At 48.6% G+C, this 21,341-nt stretch overlaps 1 protein-coding gene across 1 annotated transcript in view; it reads left to right on the forward strand.

Moving 5' to 3' along the window:
• The window catches only part of PCGF3 (polycomb group ring finger 3), a 52,272-nt gene extending 33,561 nt beyond the window's left edge, over nt 1–18,711 (forward strand). The window contains exons 9-11 of the mRNA XM_082838321.1: nt 7,663–7,800; nt 17,161–17,241; nt 17,783–18,711. Coding sequence (XP_082694447.1) covers nt 7,663–7,800; nt 17,161–17,241; nt 17,783–17,830 — 267 coding nt within the window. The 3' untranslated portion in view covers nt 17,831–18,711. The remainder of the gene's footprint in view (nt 1–7,662; nt 7,801–17,160; nt 17,242–17,782) is intronic.
• The last annotated feature ends 2,630 nt before the right edge of the window (nt 18,712–21,341 follow it).

Genomic DNA, 21,341 nt, shown 5'->3' on the forward strand with positions numbered 1-21,341 from the left:
GGGAAACTGTTCATTCGGGTGATGGGACCAGTGTGTCATAGTCAGACGCAGTGGGCGGCCTTGTTCACATAACTAATAAAAACGCTGAGGCCGCCTAACGAGAAATGTGTGAGGCTGAAACAAAGACACGCTCTTCTTATGGGAGAACGTAAGAAAACCGAATAGTTGGATGTTTCTGGATGGAAAGTTGGTGTCGAGTTCTCCCCAAATTAATCTCCGTGGTTGTGACTTTAACCGTTTATTATGAATAGGAATTTAACCAGTGGCGTCTGAGCCTCATCTGGGAGAGGAAAAGCTCTGGAATAGCCACGAAAACTTAGGGCCATTGGCTGTGTCAGGGTATACGTGTGACATAGCTACCCGCACACATATTTACGCAGACGGACACCTCGGGAGACACTGCGGTTCCGTGCCAGACCGCTGTATAACACAAGTTGTGAATTTTGGGGGTTTCCCAGTGCATATAAAAGTTACGTGTCCACTGTGTATGTTTAGTGTGTAGTTTCGTCATGTCTAAAGAACAACGTACATCGCTTGATTAAAAGATATTTTATTGCTAAACATTGGTCCTCATCTGGCAACACAGGGCTGCCACAAATCTTCAGTTCATAAAAACACAGTATCTGCAAAGCACAATAAAGCAAGGTCTGCTCATATCCACCTTTCTATATATACATACATATTCTAATCAGTGCATATATATTTAATAAGTAAAACATGAAGATGTGTACACTTATATTTATTAAAGACGTAATTAAATAGTGTGGTTTAGGTATAAGAATGGAATAACGGAACCTTAATTTTCCAGTTTATGTGCTTGTGTTGCTAAAACATTTCCACAAGCATCACAGGAGTAGAAGCGCGTCTGTGTGGAATGCTGGGTGTGCTCAGATGCATTTCACGTGAATGGAGAGAAGAATAAACATTGGGGTGAAGGGCGCCCCTCTGGGGCCCGCATGTCCCCTCTCCTGGGCTCTGATGAGTTACCTCTTGTTGGACTTGGAGGCCCCGCGGGATCTGGGGTCGGAGCTGCCGGCCCGGCCCTTCCAGGCACAGGGTGGGCCCTCTCGCTTAACCCCTGCTCCGTCAGTGTTCAATCTCCAGTGTTCGTGTTTATCGTTACTAATATTTCCCTTCTGTTTTTTACCCCAAACGTGCCGAAGATTTGTCTATTTGATCGGTTGCTTTCAAGAGCCAACAGCCTGCCCGGGGGGTGGGCCCCGCTGCATCCCTGTGGGGCGAGAGTCAGTGCCAGGCTGAGCGCCGCGCACCTGGTCTGTCACTGCTCTGAGCCGCGTGCTCTCACCAGATGGCTTCCAGTAACCAGGACGTTCGTTTCCTCAGACGTTCCCCTTCCTCAGGAGCGCGCTGTTTCCCCCGTTCGGAACTTGGCAGGATCCCTGTCCTGGGGAGGTCAGGGCTTCGGGAGCCCGTCTCTGCTACCATCCTGTGTCTGGTGTCCCACCTTCTCCTCCCACTCGGGGACCCTGCTCTCCACGCTGCCTCCTGGGACCCTGAGCCCCAGGGCTTCAACTTCAGACCCCTTCACAGCTGTTCTTCCCTTTTTCAAATAAGTTGTTCTGTTGTTACTTTAGTTCCAGGCCACTCCTCCCGAGAGCCTGCCCCCTCCATCCTCCAGGGCAGCTGCAGGCCCACCGGGCAGGGCCAGCTCCTTCCTCCTCAGCCTGTGCCGGGGGTGGGCTGCTGTTGATTACACAGGCGGTTTTGAGCGTGGGGTTGACCCCCCCACCTGCTGCCGTCCCCCCACCTCCTCTCCGGCATCGGGACCCTGGCGGCCTATCTGCTCCTGGCTGTCCCGGGCCTGTTCCTTGCAGGACACTCTGTCCTTCCGGTGGCTTCGTCCACGGTGGGGCTCAAAGGGTCTGTGCTTGGGAGTCTGTTCAGCCGCCTGTTCGGCAGTGTCCCTGCCGCCCGCACCGTGGCTCCCTTGGGAATCAGGTGTCCTGCCGCCGGGAGGGGGGCGCCCGGTCGGTCGGCACCTGGCCTGCCCTTCCCCAGGACGCGCCACGCGCTGCCCGCGAGGACCCCCGCCCTGTGGGGCTGAGGCGCCCTGGGGTCGGGGCGCTCGGAGCCACCAGGCGGGGACGCACCAGGGGCTCCAGGCGTGGGGCGTGGGAGGAGGGGAGAGGGTGGGCCGGGCCCGGAGCAGGGCCTGCCAGGCGGGGAAGGGCCCCGGACCGTGGGCAGCGCGCGGCACAGGGCGTCAAGCGCTCAGCCCGGGAAGGGTTAGAAAGCAGCCGCGGGACTTGCTGGGCTCTCCAGAGACTGTTTACTGAGCGGATATCCCAGCTGGGTGGTATGATGTAGCCACAAACCACAGAGCCCACAGAACAGGTGTCTTTGTGCAGCTCCCTTTTCTCAGGTAAAATTATACTTTTGAGTTTTTTTGAGGTGCGTCATGTAGCCGCTTCCTGTAGGTGCCGTGTGACACGGAACAGCTGTAGGACCGGCAGTGTGTCCCGTGTCGCGTGCATAGCACACGCCACGGGGTGAGGATTTCACTGTTTTCTGTCTGATGCTCTGATCATTCCAGCCCTCACGGACTCCTGGGTGCTGGCCCCAGCCTCCCCGGGCATGTCCTCCACGCGCTGCCCGTCCCAGACTCCCTGGGTTCCGCGGGTCGTTTCCTTTCCATCTCCAGCTCCCGGGGAGGGGGGTGTGGCTCTCTCGGTTTCTTTACATGCAGATCGCTTTCTGTGTTCGTGGACCTGTGTGTTGGGTCTTTTGACATTTTCTCAGTCATTTTGCAGGAATTGGCCTACACCTTTTTCATAGGCATTTGTTTAGTTTTGGTATCAAGGTAGTAAGTCTCAGAGCTGGGGATAGGCTCTCTTTTCCCATTTTTATTCTCTAGGAGAGTTTGTATGAGATTAAGAGCATCAGTTTTGTTGACTGTTTTGGTTAAACTTCCTGTATAAAGCCATCAGATCCTGGTTAATTCTTTTGGAGAGGGGTAGGAAGATTTTTAACTATCAATACAAATTAAATTTCCTTAATGATTTCAGTCCTACTCAAATCTTCTGTTTCTTTTTCAGTTCATTTGATCAGTTATATTTTTTCTAGGAAACTTTCTGTTTGGACTTAGGTTTTCAACGCTTGGGGCATGAAACGGTCCCTAGAATTCTTTGCTTGTCTTCGGGCCTTGCCACCTGTGCACCTATTTCTCCGTCTGTCTTCCTGGCGTCACAGCATGCCTCCCGCTTTCTTGGTGGTTGTTGCCAGAGGCTGAACCACTTTCTTTTCTGCCAGTCCCCTTCCTTCTGCTCTTTCTACATTCCCTCTTGTACTTGCTCTTAATTTCTTGAGTTGAATTTTCATATAGTTGCCTTTATACTGTTTGGTTCTAAATATTTTGAAATGTTCATTGTGATTTCTTTTTGACCCACTACTTATTTTTTAAAGTATGCATTGAAAATTTTGAACATCAAATCTTACTAAAAAGCTACAGTAATCAAGACGTTTGTTTTAGGTGTTAAGGTAGACTTTTAAGTCAATGGAACCAATTCTGGAGTCTAGAAATAAGCCCTTAGATTGAGGGTCATTTTGTTTTCAGCACAGGTGCCACGGCCCTTCACTGGGGAAAGGATAGTGTCGTCTTCGAGTGGTGCTGGGACAGTTGGACGGACATCCACGTGCAGAAAGGTTCATTTGTGCCTTGCCTCACACCACATATGAAAGTTAACTCAAAATACAAGAGCTAGGGCTTCCCTGGTGGCACAGTGGGTAGGAATCTGCCTGCCAATGCAGGACACACGGGTTCGAGCCCTAGTCCGGGAGAATCCCAGATGCCACAGAGCAGCTGGGCCCGTGCGCCACGACTACTGAGCTTGCGCTCTAGAGCCTGCAAGCCACAGCTGCTGAGGCCCCGTGCCATGGCTGCTGAAGCCCGCGTGCCTGGAGCCCATGCTCTGCAACAGGGGAAGCCGCCGCAATGAGAAGCCCGTGCACTGCAGCAAGGACCCAATGCAGCCAAAGATGAAATAAATAAAATAAATAAATTGATTAAAAAATATATATAAGAGCCAGAAGTTGAAAATCTTTATAGGAAAACATGAGAGAAACCGTTTAGGGCCTTGGGTTAGGCCTCTAGTTCTCAGATCCAAAACCAAGAACACAACTCAGGAAATAAAATTGATAAACTGACTTCATGAAATTAAGAACTGCTGCTCGTGGGACTTGCCTGGCGGTCCAGTGGTTAGGACTCCACTCTTCCACTGCAGGGGGTGTGGGTTTGATCCCTGATCGGGGAGCTAACATCCTGCGTGCCGCATGGTGGGGCCAGAAACTAAGACAAATTAAACATAAAGCAAGCAGCACTTTGAGAAAAGAAATAAAAGAACTGCTGCTCTTTGGGACCTCTCTGCCGGTCCGACGGATCGGACTCTGCTCTCTCACTGCCGAGGGCCCATGTTCAGTCCCTGGTCAGGGGCCTAACGACAGTGCAGCCAAAAAAAAAAAAAAAAAATTGCTGCTCTTCAAAGGACTCTATTAAGAAAATTTTAAAGGGCCACAGACTGGGAGAAAATACTGGCAAATCACACTTCTGAAAAGGCCTTGTATCTATAATATATAACTCTTAAACTCAAGAAGAAGATAAACAATCCAATTAAGAAATTGGCAAAAGATTTCAGTAGACGTTTCACCAAAGAAGAATTACAAATGGTTAATAGTCACGTGAAATGATGTTCAACAACTTTAGTCATCAGGGAAATGCAGATTAAAACCATAATGAAGTAGCATTTTACACTCACCAGGATGGCTACAATCAAAAAGACAGCCGCTGACAGGCGTTGACGGGATGTTGACAAATGGGAACTGGTCAGCGGTGCAAGGTGCTGCCGTGCACCTGAGTCTCACACCGCTTTACTGTGCGACAGAAGTCCGACAGGAAGACTGCGTCTTGTATGATCCCGTCTATAGCCCGTCCAGGAGAGGCCGGTCCACAGACACGGGCCGAGGGGTGGCCGCCTGGGGTGGGGCGGGGTTGACCACCGAGGCTCCGAGAGTCTGTATGAGCTGACGGGACCGACCTCAGACTGCATGGTGGTGATGGCTGCCCACCTCTTTAAATGTACTGAAAATTCCTGAGTGGTATACTTAAAACAGATACATGTACGTTATACTGCAGTGAAGCGGTTAAAAAGTTACAAACATGCTTTATCTTGGTGCGTTTAAATAGGTAATACATTCATACAGTCCAGAGGTTAACATTGTGTGAAAGGTTTAAACGTGTTACCGTCCTGAGTTCCTCCACGTAAGTCATACTCCGTGGTCACCCCTGCGTTCACACAAACTGAGCCTCCTCGTCGGGTGACACGCCCGTAGTTGGGGAGCCTGTGCCCTCTCTACCTGGTCAGCACCTCTGACGGGCACGAGGCCTCTCCGGCTGGGGTACAGGAGTGCAGCCGGCAGCCCTGCCCGTGCCCACGCGGCTACCGGTGCTGGGTTGAGGGTTCCGTGTGCGGCTGGTTCCTGCCGGGGTCTTGGGCCTGTTGCTTTGGCCCTGGACACAGACGCCCGTCTGGCCCGTGTGCCTGAGGCCGGCTGACAGAGACTCTGAAAGCCCCACTGCGCCGGGGACTTCTGCTTCTCATCGTTCTGTCAACTTAAGTTTGCTGCTAGGTGCATTCGGCTTTAGAAATGCTCCCCATCCTTAGGGAGCGTCTTCTTATTAAGAAATCTGTTTTATGTAATAACATAGCTCTGTCTGTTTTATTTTCGCCTGGTATTTGGTATTTCAGTTTTTTTAACATCTTTCTTAAATGTGACACTTTCTACAGCAGAGAGCTGGGGTTTTTTTAAAAATTGAATCAAAATTTATTTAACTGGCAAGTTATTTTACATTTACCACGATTGCTAGTAAAGTTGGGTTTATTTCTGCTTTAGTTTGTGCTTTCCATTTGTATTTTTTATGCCGCCTCCCTTGAGTCCCTTCTGTAGAATTAATAAATTTTATTTAATCTCTTTTTTGCCTCTGATTAGCAGGCTATATGTCCTATTTTTATTATTTTAGTGCTAATGAAATTCTAAAATGAATGCATTTTTTAAAAGTCCAGAATTAACATGAGTCTCTTTCTGTCCCTCCTAAACAACACCAGAGCTTGCCTGCTGCCTGGGCGCCTCCTAAACCCCAGCCAGTCCATCCACTTCAGGCTTTTTCTTCCTGAGCTACATCTTCTCCTACTTACGTTCTGTTCTCGTTTGCAGATGACTTTATTCATTTCCACCCTGAATGATAATTTCGCTCTTCCTTCTTGTCGACTGAGGGTCTGGGCTCAGTGGCCTGAGCGCCAGCCCTGCCTGTGGGCCCACCTCTGTGGCTGCCCTGGGCCTTGGCCCCCTGTGTTGAGGGGTTGCCATGTCTGTCTGGGTGCAGGTTTCCTCTTACTTCCTTTGTTTTGGGTTCTTTTGCTTCCTGAATTTGAGGCCTTATGTCTTTGATCGTTTGGGGGGATCCTTAGTCATTATTTCTCAAATTTTGCCTTTCCCTTATTTTCTCTTCTTTCCTCTGGAACTCTTGTGATGTGTTTGTTAGACTCTTTGATCTGTCTGCACGTCTCTTACCTTTCTTTTGTTTTCTTATTTTAATTGATATCTTTGCTCAAATTGATCTTTCAGAAAATTGATCTGCCTTCAGCTGAGACTAATCTGCGATTTGACCATCCATTGAATTTTTAATTTACGTGAATAGGTTTTTTATTTTTAGAAGTTACATTTGGTTATCTTTTGTACCTGCCTGTTCTTTATTCTTAGTGTGTTATGTTTTTAATTCCTACTTTCATGCCTCTAGTAGTTTTAGGCATACATATTTCAGTTAATTCCTTTGTTAATTCTTTTGTCTGAACTTTGGGGGTCTGCTTGTGCCATTTTTTGTGGCTGTTGCCAGAGAATTACTTGCCTGTGAGTGAGGTGAGGTGAGGTATCTAAGGTGGGACTTTCTCAACTGTGGCCGGGGCTGTCCCTCCTCAGCACATTCCCTTCTGCGTCTGCCAGGCACCACCTGATCCTAGAGTCACTTTTCCTTAGTTTGTCGTCTTGAAGTTCCTGCCACACACCGAGTACTCTAATCCCACTGAACGCGATCTTCCAGGATAGAGCTGTGAGCTTCAGACTCTGCGCCTTTGCTCAGAGTACGCTGTTCTCTAGTGAGTTTGCTGTCTCCTTCAACCTCCTTTGGAGACCTTCCTCGATGAAGGGTCCGTGGTGCCTGCCGTGTGTGTGGCGTGTCTTTCCTTGTCATTCTGCAGAGCACTTAGCACAGCCTCTGGGGAGATGCGTGTGTGTCCCACCGGCCAGAAGCTTTTGGAACAGGATTCCAGTCTTTGTCAGTTTAACTCTGAGGCCAGCACATACTGCCACAATAAATAAATAGTTCTCGGGTTTACTTTAAAGTACTATGCTAATAAGACAGACTAAATAGTGTTAGATTTTTATTTCACAAAATGGCAAATAGTAAACAGATTTTTAAGACAGTGTAAAAAGATTAAAGTGAAATTCTTTTTCTACGGCGTTAGGTCAAAACAGATCTATGATTCCAAAAGAGTCAGCGTTCTTCGATTTAATGGAATCCGTAGATACCTAAGAAAGCCTCCAGTGAGTAGCCCCTGATGAGCCTGCCCAGCTGCGTCCTTTCTCTTGCAGGTGAGCATCTGCCTGGAATGCAACAGCAGCAAACTGCGGGGCCTGAAACGGAAGTGGATCCGCTGCTCAGCCCAGGCCACAGTCCTGCACCTAAAGAAGTTCATTGCCAAAAAGCTCAACCTCTCGTCTTTCAACGAGGTAAATAGAAGCTATAACGAGTCACTTCTTGTTTGTAAAAGTGACACTTCGGAAGTTCTTCGGGTTTGTTTGCCTTTTACAGTCCTGTTTGGACATTTTCAATCAGAAAAGAAAATCTGAATTTGTTTTGCCTACCCCCAGATAGTGTGATAGCAAATAGCGGTGAAGACAGTGGAGGCCCAGAGCCCACAAACACGGGAAGCCACTGTTGAGAGAAGAGGAAATGCCAAGGGGGCTGCAACAAGATATGTTAAATATTTTCTTTTTTTTTTTAATTAATTAATTAATTAGTTTATTTTTGGCTGTGTTGGGTCTTCGTTGCGGCGCGCGGGCTTCTCACCGCGGTGGCTTCTCTTGTTGCGGAGCACGGGCTCTAGGCACGCGGGCTTCAGTAGTTGTGGCGCACGGGCTTAGTTGCTCTGCGGCATGTGGGATCTTCCTGGACCAGGGCTCAAACCCGTGTTTCCTGCATTGGCAGGCGGATTCTTAACCACTGCGCCACTAGGGAAGCCCAGGATATGTTAAATATTTTCACCACAAAGAGAAGTTCTGTTCTTCAGTTTCGCAAATGGATGGATGGGTGGATGGGGATGGATAGGATGGGTGGGAAGATAGAGAAGATACTTCCCAGTTCCGATAAATGCTGAGAATAAAGTAAAACGTGTCCCCTAGTGGTGCAGAGCAGGGCGGTGCACAGAGGGGTGAGAGCACATCAGCTTAGGGTCGTTGGGGAACCCTCCCGAGGGCGTTCACTTCTGCTCAGACATAAACTGTCAGCAGGAGCTGGCTGTGTACCAGCAAGTGTCAAGAGGAGGCACTGGGGGGCCTCAAGCCGGGGGCTTGTGGTGAGAACAGCCCTGAGGCTGTGAGGCAGGTGGGCTGCTGGGGTTCCGAGACGGAAGCAGGAGCGACCGGTTGAGGGGAGTCTGTGGCAGAAGTCCCAGGAGAGACAGGCCAGGGTAGTGCAGTAAGGATGGAAAACTGAGGCCGACTTCTCAGGTGGGCTGTAGAGAACAGTGGGTAGGACGTGGCCCTGCAAAGACGTGTGTCCACAGCCAACCCCGCAACCTGTAAGCGTGGTCTTTGCCAGAAAAAGGGTGTTTTCAGATATACTGAAGTTCAGGATCTTGAGATGAGATAATCCTGGATTATCTGGGCTGCCCCTAAATTCAGTGACATGTGCCCTCACAAAAGTGAGGCAGAGGGAAATTCGAGACACGCACAGAGGAGAAGACGGTGTGAGGACAGAGACGAGAGGTTGGCGTGATGCGGCCACAAGCCAGTGGATGCCTGGAGCCCCCAGAAGCTGGAAGAGGCAGGAAGGATCTTCCCCTGGAGCCTCCAGACTGAGCACAGCCCGGCCGGCACCTTGATTTTGAACTTCGGGCCTCCACATCTGTGAGAAAATAAGTACCTGTTGTTTTAAGCCACCAGGTTTGTGGTACGTTGTCATACCTGCCATGGGAAACCAAAACAGATTTCAATACCAGGAAGTGGAGTGCTGCCGTAACAAATACCTAAAAATGTGGCAGTGCCTTCGGATTTGGGTAAGAGGTACAGGTTGGAAGAATTTTGAGAAACACGATTTTTAAAAACCCGAATCGCCTTGAAGAGACTGTCGATATGAACGTGTCCATTAAAGGTGACTCTGGGGACGGCCGAGAGGGAAGCACGGAGCGTGGTGGAGAAAGCGCCCGTCACCTTTGAAGGTGCGTGTTGCACAAACTGAGTGTTGGTGGAAATAGGAGTATTAAAGATGCTACTGGTGAGAGCTCAGAAGGGAAAAAGGAGCATAGTATTGGAAATGGGGGAGAAAAGTGATTCTAGCTACACAGTGGCAGAAAACTGGCTGAGTTGTGTTCTGCGGTGTGTGGAAAACAGAACTTGGAAGTGGTGAACACGGATATTTAGCTGAGGACATTTTCAAGCAAAGTGCTGAAGACGTGGTCTGGTTTCTTCTTGCTGCCTGTAATAAAATGTCAGAGGAGAGAGATGAATTCAGGAAGGAACTGCTAAACAAAAAGGAACCAGCACTTGATGATTTTGAAAAGTCACAGCCTATCCAGATTGCAAAAAGATGGTACTATTAGGAGTTTGACTGTTAGAAAAACATGCTCTGGAGAGAAGGCCAAGTGTGTAGCTGTTCAGCCTTTTGCTAAAGGGATTAGTTGTTTGACTCATGGCGGCTCAGCCATCTCATGGGCGGAACAGAGAGGAGTTATCCAGGAAAGATCTGCAGAGCCTGGACCTCTGAGACACATGGGAGACTCACAAGGTTTCTAAGAATGTGCTGTCAGCAGAAACACCACCAACTCGTACTGAAGGGGACAGAGACAGGAAGAAATGAGAGGCTATCAGACTTCCAAAAGTCTGCGCGCGGGGAGTAGGCTGATGGAGCTGCCAAGGTGAGCTACCCCTAAAGGAAAAGGAGGAACAGCTCCAAGGCAGAGCCTGGGGCCCAGAGGGTGAGGCCATCAGGGCCCAGAGAGCAAAACCTTGACCCACAGTGAGCTGTTCTCAGGTCTTGAAACCTCATGGAATTTTCCCTGCTGGATTTCAAACTTTATTGAGACCAGTGATCCCTTATGCCTTCTAATGTGCATCCCTTTTGGACTAGGAATATCTATCCTGCCCCAGCCTTGTATTTGGAAAGCAGATAATGTGTTTTCTAGTTTCGCAGATCCACAGCTGGAAAGGAATATGCCCCAGGAGGCATCGTACCCAGAGTCTCACCCATATCTGATTCCTGTGATTTAGAAGATAAGATCTGGGACTTGGAGTTGATGGTGTGTAGATGAGATTTGGGGATTTGGAGTTGATGCTGGAGTAGATTGGGTCTCTTGGAGATGTTGGGGTTCGGTGAATGTGTTTTGCACGTGGGATGGATGTGGATTTTGTTGGGTCAGAAGGCAGACTGTAGTATGTTAAGTGGTGATGCAGCCAAAAGATATGTCTACTTCTAACCCCCAGAACACGTGAATATGACTTTATTTGAAAAGAAAGATTTCTGCAGACATGTAAAGAGTCTTGGGATGAAGAGACCATCGTGTATTATCCAGGTGGGCCCTACATTCAGTAACAAGTGTCCTTATGAGAGAAGGCAGACACAGATTGTCTCAACAGATTTAATTATGCAACGTATCTTCTCAGACCACAGTGGCATGAAGTTAGAAATCAGTAACCAAGGGAAAACTGGAAAATGCCCAGAATTGTGGAAATGAAACAACGCAGCTTTAAACAGCCAACGGATCAAAGGTTAGAAACTACTTAGAGAAGAATGAGAACAAAAACACCACGTCCCAAAACTAATGGGATACAGTGAAAGCAGTGCTAAGGGGAGATTCATAGCTATAAACACTTACCTTAAAGACAAGGAAGATCTCAAATCAACAACCTAAATTTACAACTTAAGGAACTAGAAAAAGAAGGGTAAGCTAAACCCAAAGCTAGCGGAAGGAAGAGAATAGTAAAGATTAGAGCAGAAATAGACAAAATAGGGAACAGGAGAACGATAGAGAAAATCAGTGGTTCTTCAGAAAGGTCAGCAGTGTTGGCAGACTTGTAGCTGGATGAGCTAAGAGAAGACTCAAATTCTGTAATCTGAAATGGAAGTAGGGGCATCACTACTGATTCTTCAGAAATAGGTTGTAAGAGATCACTATGCACGATTGTATGCCAACAAATTGGATAACCAAACGAAATGGACAAATTCCTAGAAACACGAAGCTATCAAAACTAAGTCACAAAGACGTGGAAAATCTGAATAGACCTATAGCTCATAAGGAGATTGAGTCACTAATCAAAATCTCCCAACAAAGAAAAGCCCTGGACCTGACGGCTTCACTGAATTCTACCAAACATTTAAAGAATTAATACCCATCCTTCTCAAACTTTTCCAGAAGGTCGAAGAGGAGGGAGCGCTTCCCAACTCATTTCATGAGGCCAGCATAACCCTGATGACAAAGCCAAATAGAGACACTACAAGAAAAGAAAACTACAGACCAATATCCCGTATGCACATTGATGCAAATATCCCAACAAAATGCTAACAAACAGAATTCGGTGTATGTTAAAAGGTTTTACACACCATGCGCAGGCGGGACTTATTTCTGGAATGCAAGGATGGTTCAGCATATGAAAATTGATTAATATAATTACGCCACATCCACAGAGTGAAGGAAAAACCACACGATCATCTCAGTTGATGCAGAAGAAGCATTTGACAAAATTCAATACCCTTTCATGATAAACACACTGAACAAACTAGAAAGAGTAGCCATATATGAAAGTAAAATAAAATCCATACATGAAAAAACCGTTCTGAATATCACACTCAGTGGGGAAAAAGTAAAAGGTTTTTCTCTAAGATAAGGAACAAGCCAGGGAGGTCCACTTTTACCCTTTCTAGTCAACATAATACTGGGAATCCTAGCCAGAAAAATTAGACAAGAAAAAGAAATAAAACACATCCGAATTGGAAAAGAAGAATTTAAAACATTATCTCTGTTTGCAGATGATACGATTTTATATGTAGAAAACCCTAAAAATTCCACACACACAGACATGAAAAAGAACCTGTCAGAACTAATAAATTAATTGAGCAAGGTAGCAGAATAGAAAGTCAACAGAAAAATCATATGCATTAGCTCAGTATCAAAAAAACAAACAACCCAATCCAGAAATGGGCAGAAGACCTAAATAGATATTTCTCCAGAGAAGACATACAGATTGCCAACAAACACATGAAAGAATGCTCAACATCACTAATCATTAGAGAAATGCAAATCAAAACTACAATGAGGTATCACCTCTCACCGGTCAGAATGGCCATCATCAAAAAATCTAGAAATAGTAAATGCTGGAGAGGGTGTGGAGAAAAGGGAATCCTCCTGCACTGTTGATGGGAATGTAAATTGATACAGCCACTAGGGAGAACAGTATGGAGGTTCCTTATAAAACTAAAAATAGAACTACCATATGACCCAGCAGTCCCACAACTGGGCATATACCCTGAGAAAACCATAATTCAAAAAGAGACATGTACCACAACGTTCACTGCAGCGCTGTTTACGATAGCCAGGACGTGGAAGCAACCTAAGGGTCCATCAACAGATGAATGGATAAAGATGATTGGCACATATATACAATGGAATAATACTCAACCATAAAAAGAAACGAAATTGAGTTATTTGCAGTGAGGTGGATGGACCTAGAGTCTGTCATACAGAGTGAAGTAAGTCAGAAAGAGAAAAACAAATACCATATGCTAACACACATATATGGAATCTTAGGGAAAAAATGGTTCTGATGAACCTAAGGGCCGGACAGGAATAAAGACGCAGATGTAGAGAATGGACTTGAGGACACGGGGAGGGGGAAGGGTAAGCTGGCACAAAGTGAGAGAGTGGCATGGACATATATACACTACCAAATGTAGAATAGATAGCTAGTGGGAAGCAGCCGCATAGCACAGGGAGATCAGCTCGGTGCTTTGTGACCGCCTGGAGGGGTGGGGTAGGGAGGGCGGGAGGGAGACGCAAGAGGGAGGGGATACGGGGATATATGTATATGTATAGCTGATTCACTTTGTTATACAGCAGAAACTAACACACCACTGTAAAGCAATTATAGTCCAGTAAAGATGTTAAAAAAATCAGATGCATTTTTGTCCATGAGCAATGAACAATCTGAAAAGGAAGTTACAGAACTCATTTCATTTATAGCAGCATAAAGAATAAAATACTCAGGGATTAACCAGGGAGGCGAAAGACTTGTACAATGAAAGTTACGAAAATTGCTGAAAGACAGACAAGCACGTGGAAGCACATCCCACATTCATGGACTGGAAGACTTAATATTGTTAAAGTGTCAGTATTACCCAAGTAATCTACAGATTCAGTGCAATTCCTATCAAAATCCCAAAGATGTTTCTTGCGGGGAAAAAAAAAAGAAATCCACCCTAACTTTTTTATGGACTCTCAAGGGACCCAAATAGCCAAAACAGTCTTGAAAAAGAGCCAAGCTGGAGGACTTGAACTTACTCTAAAGATAACACGAATCAAAACAGTGTGGTGTTGGCATAAAGACAGACAGACTAATGGAGCAGAATAGAGAGCTCAAAAATAAACCCTCGCATATGTGGTCAACTGACTTTTGACAAGGGTGCCAGGAACCTTCAGTAGTCTTTTCAACAAATGGTGCTGAGAAAACTGGATATCCACATGCAAAATAATGGAGTTTGACCCTTACCTAATACGATATACAAAAATTAATTCAAGGGACTTCTCTGGTGGTCCAGTGGTTAAGACTCCGTGCTCCCAATGCAGGGGGCCCGGGTTCAATCCCTCGTCAGGGAACTAGATCTCACATGCCACAACTAAAGATCCTTGCGTGCCGCAGCAAAGATCCCACATGCCTCAACTAAGACCCAGTGCAGCCAAATAAGTAAATAAATATTTTTTTTTAAATGTATCAGGGATATAAATGTAAAACCTAAAACAATAAAACTCTTAAAAGAAAACACAGGACAAAAGCTTAATGACGTTGGAGTTGGCAGTGATTGTTTGGATAGAATACCCAAGGCACAGGCAGCGAAAGGAAAAATAGACAATTGGGACTTCCTTGAAATTAAAAAAAAAAATTGTACACAATGGAAGAAAGTATTTGCAAGTCATATTTCTGACAAGGAATTACTATCCAGAATATATAGACAGTTCCTAAAATTCAACACAAACTCAAACAACTTGAGTAGACATTTCTCCAAAGAAGATACATGAGTGGCTGACAAGCACTTGAAAACATGCTCGGCTTCCCTGGTGGCACAGTAGTTGAGAGTCCGCCTGCCGATGCAGGGGACGCGGGTTCGTGCCCCGGTCCGGGAGGATCCCACATGCCGCGGAGCGGCTGCGCCCGTGAGCCATGGCCGCTGAGCCTGCGCGTCCGGGGCCTGTGCTCCGCAACGGGAGAGGCCGCGGCAGTGAGAGGCCCGCGTACCGCAAAAAAAAAAAAAAAAAAATGCTCAACATCACTAATCATAGGGGAAATGCAAATCAGAACTGTAATGAGACCCAGCCCATACCCAGTAGGATGGCTACTGTAAAAAACAAGTAAGCAAGTGCTGGTGAGGAAATGGAGACGTTGTCACCTTGTGCACTGCTGGTGGATGTAAAATGGTGCAGCCACTCTGGAAAACAGTACGGGGGGTTCTCAAAAAACTAAACATAGAGCTACCATGAACACCAACAATTCCACCTCTGGGTAAAAATACCCAAAAGAATTGAAAACAGGATCCCAAGGAGATATTTGTACCCCCATGTTCGTAGCAGCATTATTGGCAGTAGGCAAAAGGTGATACGTGAACAAAATGTGGTCCGTCCATACAATGAATATTCAGCCCCAGACAGGAGGGAAATTCTACACCCGCTACAACGTGGGTGAACCTTGAGGACACGATGCCAGATGAAATGGGCTGGGCACAAAGGGGCAAGTACTGTCTGATTCCACTATACAAGGCCCCTAGAATCATAAAGACAGAAGGTAGAATCAGGGTTTCCAGGGGCTGGGGACAGGGGGATGGGAAGTTATAATGGGGACAGAGTTACAGTTTTACAAGATGAAAAGTCTGTGGATGGGTGTGGTGACAGGTGCGCGTTCCGAGTGTATTTAACACCACTGAGCTGCGCACTTAAGATGGTTAAGGTGGTAAATCTTATGTGGATTTTACCACAATTTGTTTAACAATATAAAGGAATGAACTATTGATACCCACAGAGAAGAGAGTAGAGAGAGTTCTGAGACACAGAGTGGAAGGGCCACCTGAGGATGGAAGCAGAGGTTGGAGGGATGCAGCCACAGGTCAGGGAACCCTGGAGACTCCAGAGGTTGCGAGCCCGTGGACTCCCAGACCGAACTCTGAGGCTGCGTTTCTGGAGTTACACGTCCCAAAGTTATGGTGTTTCCATGGCAGCCACAGGAGACACAGGTGCCGGACCCTTCTTCCCTTGCCCTGAGAGAGAAGTTTAGAAGACCATCTGGGGGCTTCCCTGGCGGTCCGGGGGTTAGGACTCAGCAGTTTCACTGAGGTGGCCCGGGTTCAGTCCCTGGTCGGGAACTAAGATCCTGCAAGCCGTGCGGTGCTGCCAAAAAAACCTAGAAAATATAAAAATAAAAGACCATCTGGATCAACAGCATTTGTCATCAGGGAAATGCAAATTACAACAACAGCAGGATCCACTCCACACCTGTCAGAGTGGCCGGAATCCAGAGCGCTGGCGACGCCGGGTGCTGAGCAGCAGGGACCCTCATCCCTGCCGCTGGGAACGCAGCTGCGTGGTTTCTCACAAAACTAAACCCACTCTCACCGTACGATTCAGCCGTCAAGCCCCTTGGTACTTACGCAGCGGAGTTGAAAACTTACGTCCACACAGAAACCGGCACGCAGATGTTTATAGCAGCTTTAATCGTAGTTGTCAAAACTTGGAGACAGCTAAGGTGTCCTTCAGAAAGTGAATGGATACGTAAACAGTGGCCCGTCCAGACAGAAATATTACTCAGCACTAAAAAGAAAGGAGCTATCAAACCATGAAAAGGCACGGAGGAGCCTTCAGCGCGTACGACTGAGAGAAAGAAGCCAGGCTACCCACTGTGTGCTCCAGTTCTATGACATTCTAGAAAAGGTAAAACTGTGGAGACAGTGAAAGGGCCACTGGCTGCTGGGGGCTGACGGGGAGGGATGAACAGGCAGGGAAACGACTCTGTGTGACGCTGTCATGGAGGACACACGTCGTCATACGTTTGTCCAGACCCCCAGAAGGCACAACACGGAGCGTGAACCCTCATGTGAACCACAGGCTGGGTGGTGATGGGGGTCATCGGTTGTAACGAACGTTTTCATCGGGGCTGTTGATGGTGGAGGAGGCTGAGGTGGGGGCAGGAGATACATGAGAACTCTGCCTTCTGTGAAATTTTGTGCAAACCTAAAACCGCTCTAAAAAGTCTTTTAAAACTAAAAAGGGAGAAGCTGTCTGTGGAGCCCATTACCTTCTTCCACTGAGGTGAAGGGGACAAACCTGGCCAAGAGGGGACTGATGTCGGGGGACAGCGTGCTCTCTAGTGAAGGCAGTCTGGGCGCCAGAGCCCCGTGACGGGGGCGCTGCCTTGTTGTGTGCGGACGGAGGCCCCCCGGTGCTCTGGGCCCGCTGGGGGGGTTGGGCCTTCCAGGCGCCACTTCCCACCTGTGCTGCCCCAGAAGGAGGGCAGGTGGCCCTTCAGCGACTGGCGTGACCGCTGTGGCGCCAGAGACCGTGTGTCCTGAGCGCCGAGCCCTTGGCCCCGCTGACCGAGGTCTTGTTCTCCCGTCAGCTGGACATCTTATGCAACGAGGAGATCCTTGGCAAGGACCACACGCTCAAGTTCGTCGTCGTCACGAGGTGGAGATTCAAGGTGAGACTTTGGCGTGATGCGTTGTGTGTGATTTTCAGGGTCTGCTCAGGACAGCAGCTGCTTTGTGGGCACATCTGTTTCCTGGAGTTTAGGCATAACGACCAGACCAGGCACGGGGTTGTCAGGAATGCGGCCGTTCTGAAGCTGCATCGGCCTCAGAGTTGTGTGGTCGGGGAAGGCGTGGTCTCCAGGCCCTGACTCGCCCCACCCCTCCTGGTTGAGGTGACCGGCGTCCTGGGAGGGAGTGGCCGCTGCAGTCAGAGGACACGTCCCCTCGAGCCGCAGCGCCTCTCTCTGGAACAGGAGGCGGATGAGTGGGACCCCATCTTCGGGGGCTGCCTGGGAGCAGGGTAGAGACAGCCTGGCCGACGCCCCCAGCTGGAGCCGAGGTCTGAGGGCGAGTGGGGCACAGAGAGAAAAGGCAGGAGCAGGTGTGGGGACTGGGTGTGGGGCTCACCCTCGGAGCTGACGAGTGTGGGACCGTCGCCAGCCTGTCCCCTTGGGGTCACCGGTGCCGTTCCCTCGCCCCCTTGTCTTGCAGAAAGCACCGCTCCTGCTGCACTACAGACCCAAGATGGACCTGCTGTGAGCCGCGGCACAGCAGAGACTCAGCCGCCGGGCGCCCCGCGAGTACGCAGCCAGGCGGGGCCGCCACCGCGTAGGATGCTGCCCTGGGCACCGTTTGGACTGGGTCCCGAACAGAGAATATTTATCACTTTTGTATGAGAATCACACTCGCGAGGCGCTGCGGCACAGGGTTACGGACGCGCCTCGCCTCGCCTCGCCTCGCGGCCGGGGCGCCTCTGCCCCAGCGGGAGGGTGTGGCGACGGCCTTCGCCGACCCGTGACCTTTGCTTGCTTTCCAGGTCTTGAAAATCTCGGTCACTTCCGTTCAGTTTATGAGTTAGGTTTCACGATAAGCCCCCAAAATACTTGTACGTTTACTGAATCCTTCCTAAGTTATTGACAAAATGTCTTTTCACGTGAATGACGATATTTATGTGGCCTTTAGCTTCCTGAAGACTTAGAAGATATATAAAAATTTAATTTAAAAGCATACCAAAAGAGGCTTCCATGAGTATCGTGAGTTAACCATGGTATTTCATTTTCCACGTCAGGGAACGTGAAGCCGAGGGCCGCCCTGACTCCGGGGGGCCCGCAGCCCAGCTGCGGGGCTGCACCCTGACCCCGACGCGGCTGCCCCGCCCGGTCAGCAGGGCGGCCCGGAAGACGACAGTTCGCAGAACGATTCTTGTTCTCCAAAATTGTTTCTCTTAAATAGGGCACACGTTGTTCAGTGCCGTCGTTTAACTTCCCGCTTATTCTTTCCCATTTTTGTTTTGCTGAAGAGATTGATGGTGGTGGCGGGGGGCCTTTCCCGAGACGGCGCCCCCGTCTGCGGCGGGGCTGGTGCCCAGGGGGCGTGTCTCCACCAAAGCCCCACGTGTGCAGACCCCGGGTCCCACCACACCCGCCTTCAGAGGTGGGCACGTCCCCGTGCTCTCGTGGAGCAGCTGGCGCGCTCTGGCCGCTGTTGGCGGGCACGCTAGAGCCACAGAGGGCGGGCGGGCGGGCCCCTGTGCGGCTGAAGCGGCTTTTCCAGTGACTTAATGACCTACAGCGCGGGCAGACGCAGCACACCCTCTGTTAGCCCTTTCTCCTCCCAAATGTTAATATTTTTGTGGAAGTGGAGAATAAACTCTTTGCCAGCACATCCATTTTTGTTCCTTTAAGATAGTAACTTGGAATGTGTAAAGACGGGAGCAAGGAGACGGGCCTCTCCGGGTGGTAAGCTGGTCCCCGCTCCGTGGCCGTCCCTGTCCGCGTCCGGTGGCTTCTGCCTGACCTTTGGGCTCCTCCCCCTCTGTCACCTCCTGCATCACCGGGGCGCTGGGGTCCTGGGGCCGCCTCGCTTGGTAGGTGGTCCTGACGGTGGCTTGAGAGCCGGGTTTTCCATGAAGAACTTCACCTTGGTGACTAGAGTTTTTCTCGAACTTGCTTTGGAAGTGGTGGTTGGGCTCATCGACATTCAAGTTTGTTTGTTTGTTTTCTGCTTCCTGTTTCATACTTACAGATGTCAGAAGCAGCTCCCTTAGTGATGGGAAAAACAAATTAACTCAGTCCAAGTGGTTTTAATATAAGGCCTTTCAGAAACATAAAACCAAGTTTTTCTTAGGAATTGGTCAGAGTTCATCTCTCTCTTTAAGCCCGTTACTCCCGGGACCGTTTGAATGATCAGTTCCCTGCGCCTGCTGTTCATCCCGATCATTTGTTAGGGTCACTATTCAAGGGTTCAGTGAGTAGATGTGTATGACTAAGTATTACCTGTCTACCTCAAATACACATTTCTGCTGAAGCATTCTGTAAAACCGTGTGTTCTCAATGCAGTTGAAGCGTACCGTTAGAATTTAGGTATTTTCCTGTGTGGTGAAAGGAAGGAAGGATTAAACAGTGTGAGCGTCCAAATTCAAATAAAATTAATTCACAGGTCAGATTAAAATGAACCTGGCTGTATAATCTCATAGTATATATTTGTAACTTTGCAGCTATCTTTGCAATCACTTGAATTTGCTATGGTGCTAAGTCGACGTACTTAATACACAGAGAGGTGGAGATGAGTCAGAGCTGGCGTCACCATCCCCACTGGGCCCTGGCCACCTGCTGATCCCGCGTTTGTGTCCGTGTTACCCTGATGAAACCTCAGCAGCAGAAGTACCCATTTTTCTAAGATGTCCTCGTGCAGACCGTCTTCACTGCAGGAGATCCCTGTTCCCGCCACCTCCGGTCTGACCGCAGCCTTACGGGGACGGAGCTGGGGGCCTCGCCGTCAGAGGGAAACTTTCACTTTTCTCTCGTGTCCGTTTAACATCAACGGCAGAATTTTATCTTTTCCAGCATAAAAGCCAGGATCAGTTAGTGATTGGATCCTATTAAGTTTGTTTTTTGTTTTGAACAGATGGAGTTACTGTGAAGTAGTTTTCACAACTCTTCATGCTGGTAAAACAAACGCTGTCAGTTACCGACCGGCACCCTCGTCAGCAGCGTGGGCTCGTCAGCAGCACAGGGTCTCACTAGGTACAGGTGTCATGAAAATAGAAGATTCAGATAGAATATATAATATTGAATTTAAGATTTGGGGGGTTAAAAAGAAGAAAACTTAACTTTATAAAATTATTTATTCTATTTTAAGCCTTCTATCATATTTTCCCATCCAGTTGTTTGGTTTCAGTGGCCCAGCTTTATTTACAGGCATATAAGATGAAATTGGGAGGCGTTCTGCAAGCTTCTTCCTTTTGCTTTGAGTAGCTTCCGACTCGTGTGCTTTGTGTTACCCGGATGAGAAGCGGTTGGTGCTTCTGCGCGATGGGCTCCAGCGGGCGGCGCCACGCGTACGTGGAGCGTCCGTGGCGCCTGCTCCGCTGAATGGAGGCAGTGTAGGGGACTCGCAGAACGTGTACGTCCAGCCTTTGGTTTTCCTTTTCCGTCGTCGTTCTCATGAAAACACTTGCTGGGAATGTGCGTGGGCCTGTGCAAGGGGCTCGGCCATCGGTAAGCGTGAGTGGCCGGCCCGCGGCCGCAAGTTGGCGTGCGGCCCAGGCTGGCCTCGTGCCTCAGAGCCCGCGCGCTGGTGGCCCAGGACGCGCCCCGTGTCGACCACAGGTGTGACGGCGCTACCTTCCCAGGCTCCTGAGCCCGCCGGCGCGCGCGGCCTTGATGCCTCCTCGTGGCATTCGAGGTCTTTAGAAATTCGTTTGTTTTTTCTTCAAAGCCCACAGGATGGATTTTACAGTGATTTTGAAGTGTGTCATTGGATTGAATATCATAGGAACAAGCCAGCTGATTTCTACCTTGTGAATATTTGATGTGCTCTCAAAACATTGAAAACACATTTAGTGCAGATAGATCACAAGAAGTTCAGTTTCTCTGTTTCCTCAGGAAATCATTTACACTCCAGCACATCACATGTGACCTTAGCGTGATAAACCAACGTGTTTCTCTGCCTTGGTATTTAAACAAACTACATAGGTTGGGATAAGTCGGTTAGAAAACAATTCAAGCGACACCACAATCATCACTGAGATTCTGTCCCTTCCTGGGGA

This window comes from Leucopleurus acutus (assembly GCF_964270905.1).
Source record: "Leucopleurus acutus genome assembly, chromosome: 4".
NCBI lineage: Eukaryota > Metazoa > Chordata > Mammalia > Artiodactyla > Delphinidae > Leucopleurus > Leucopleurus acutus.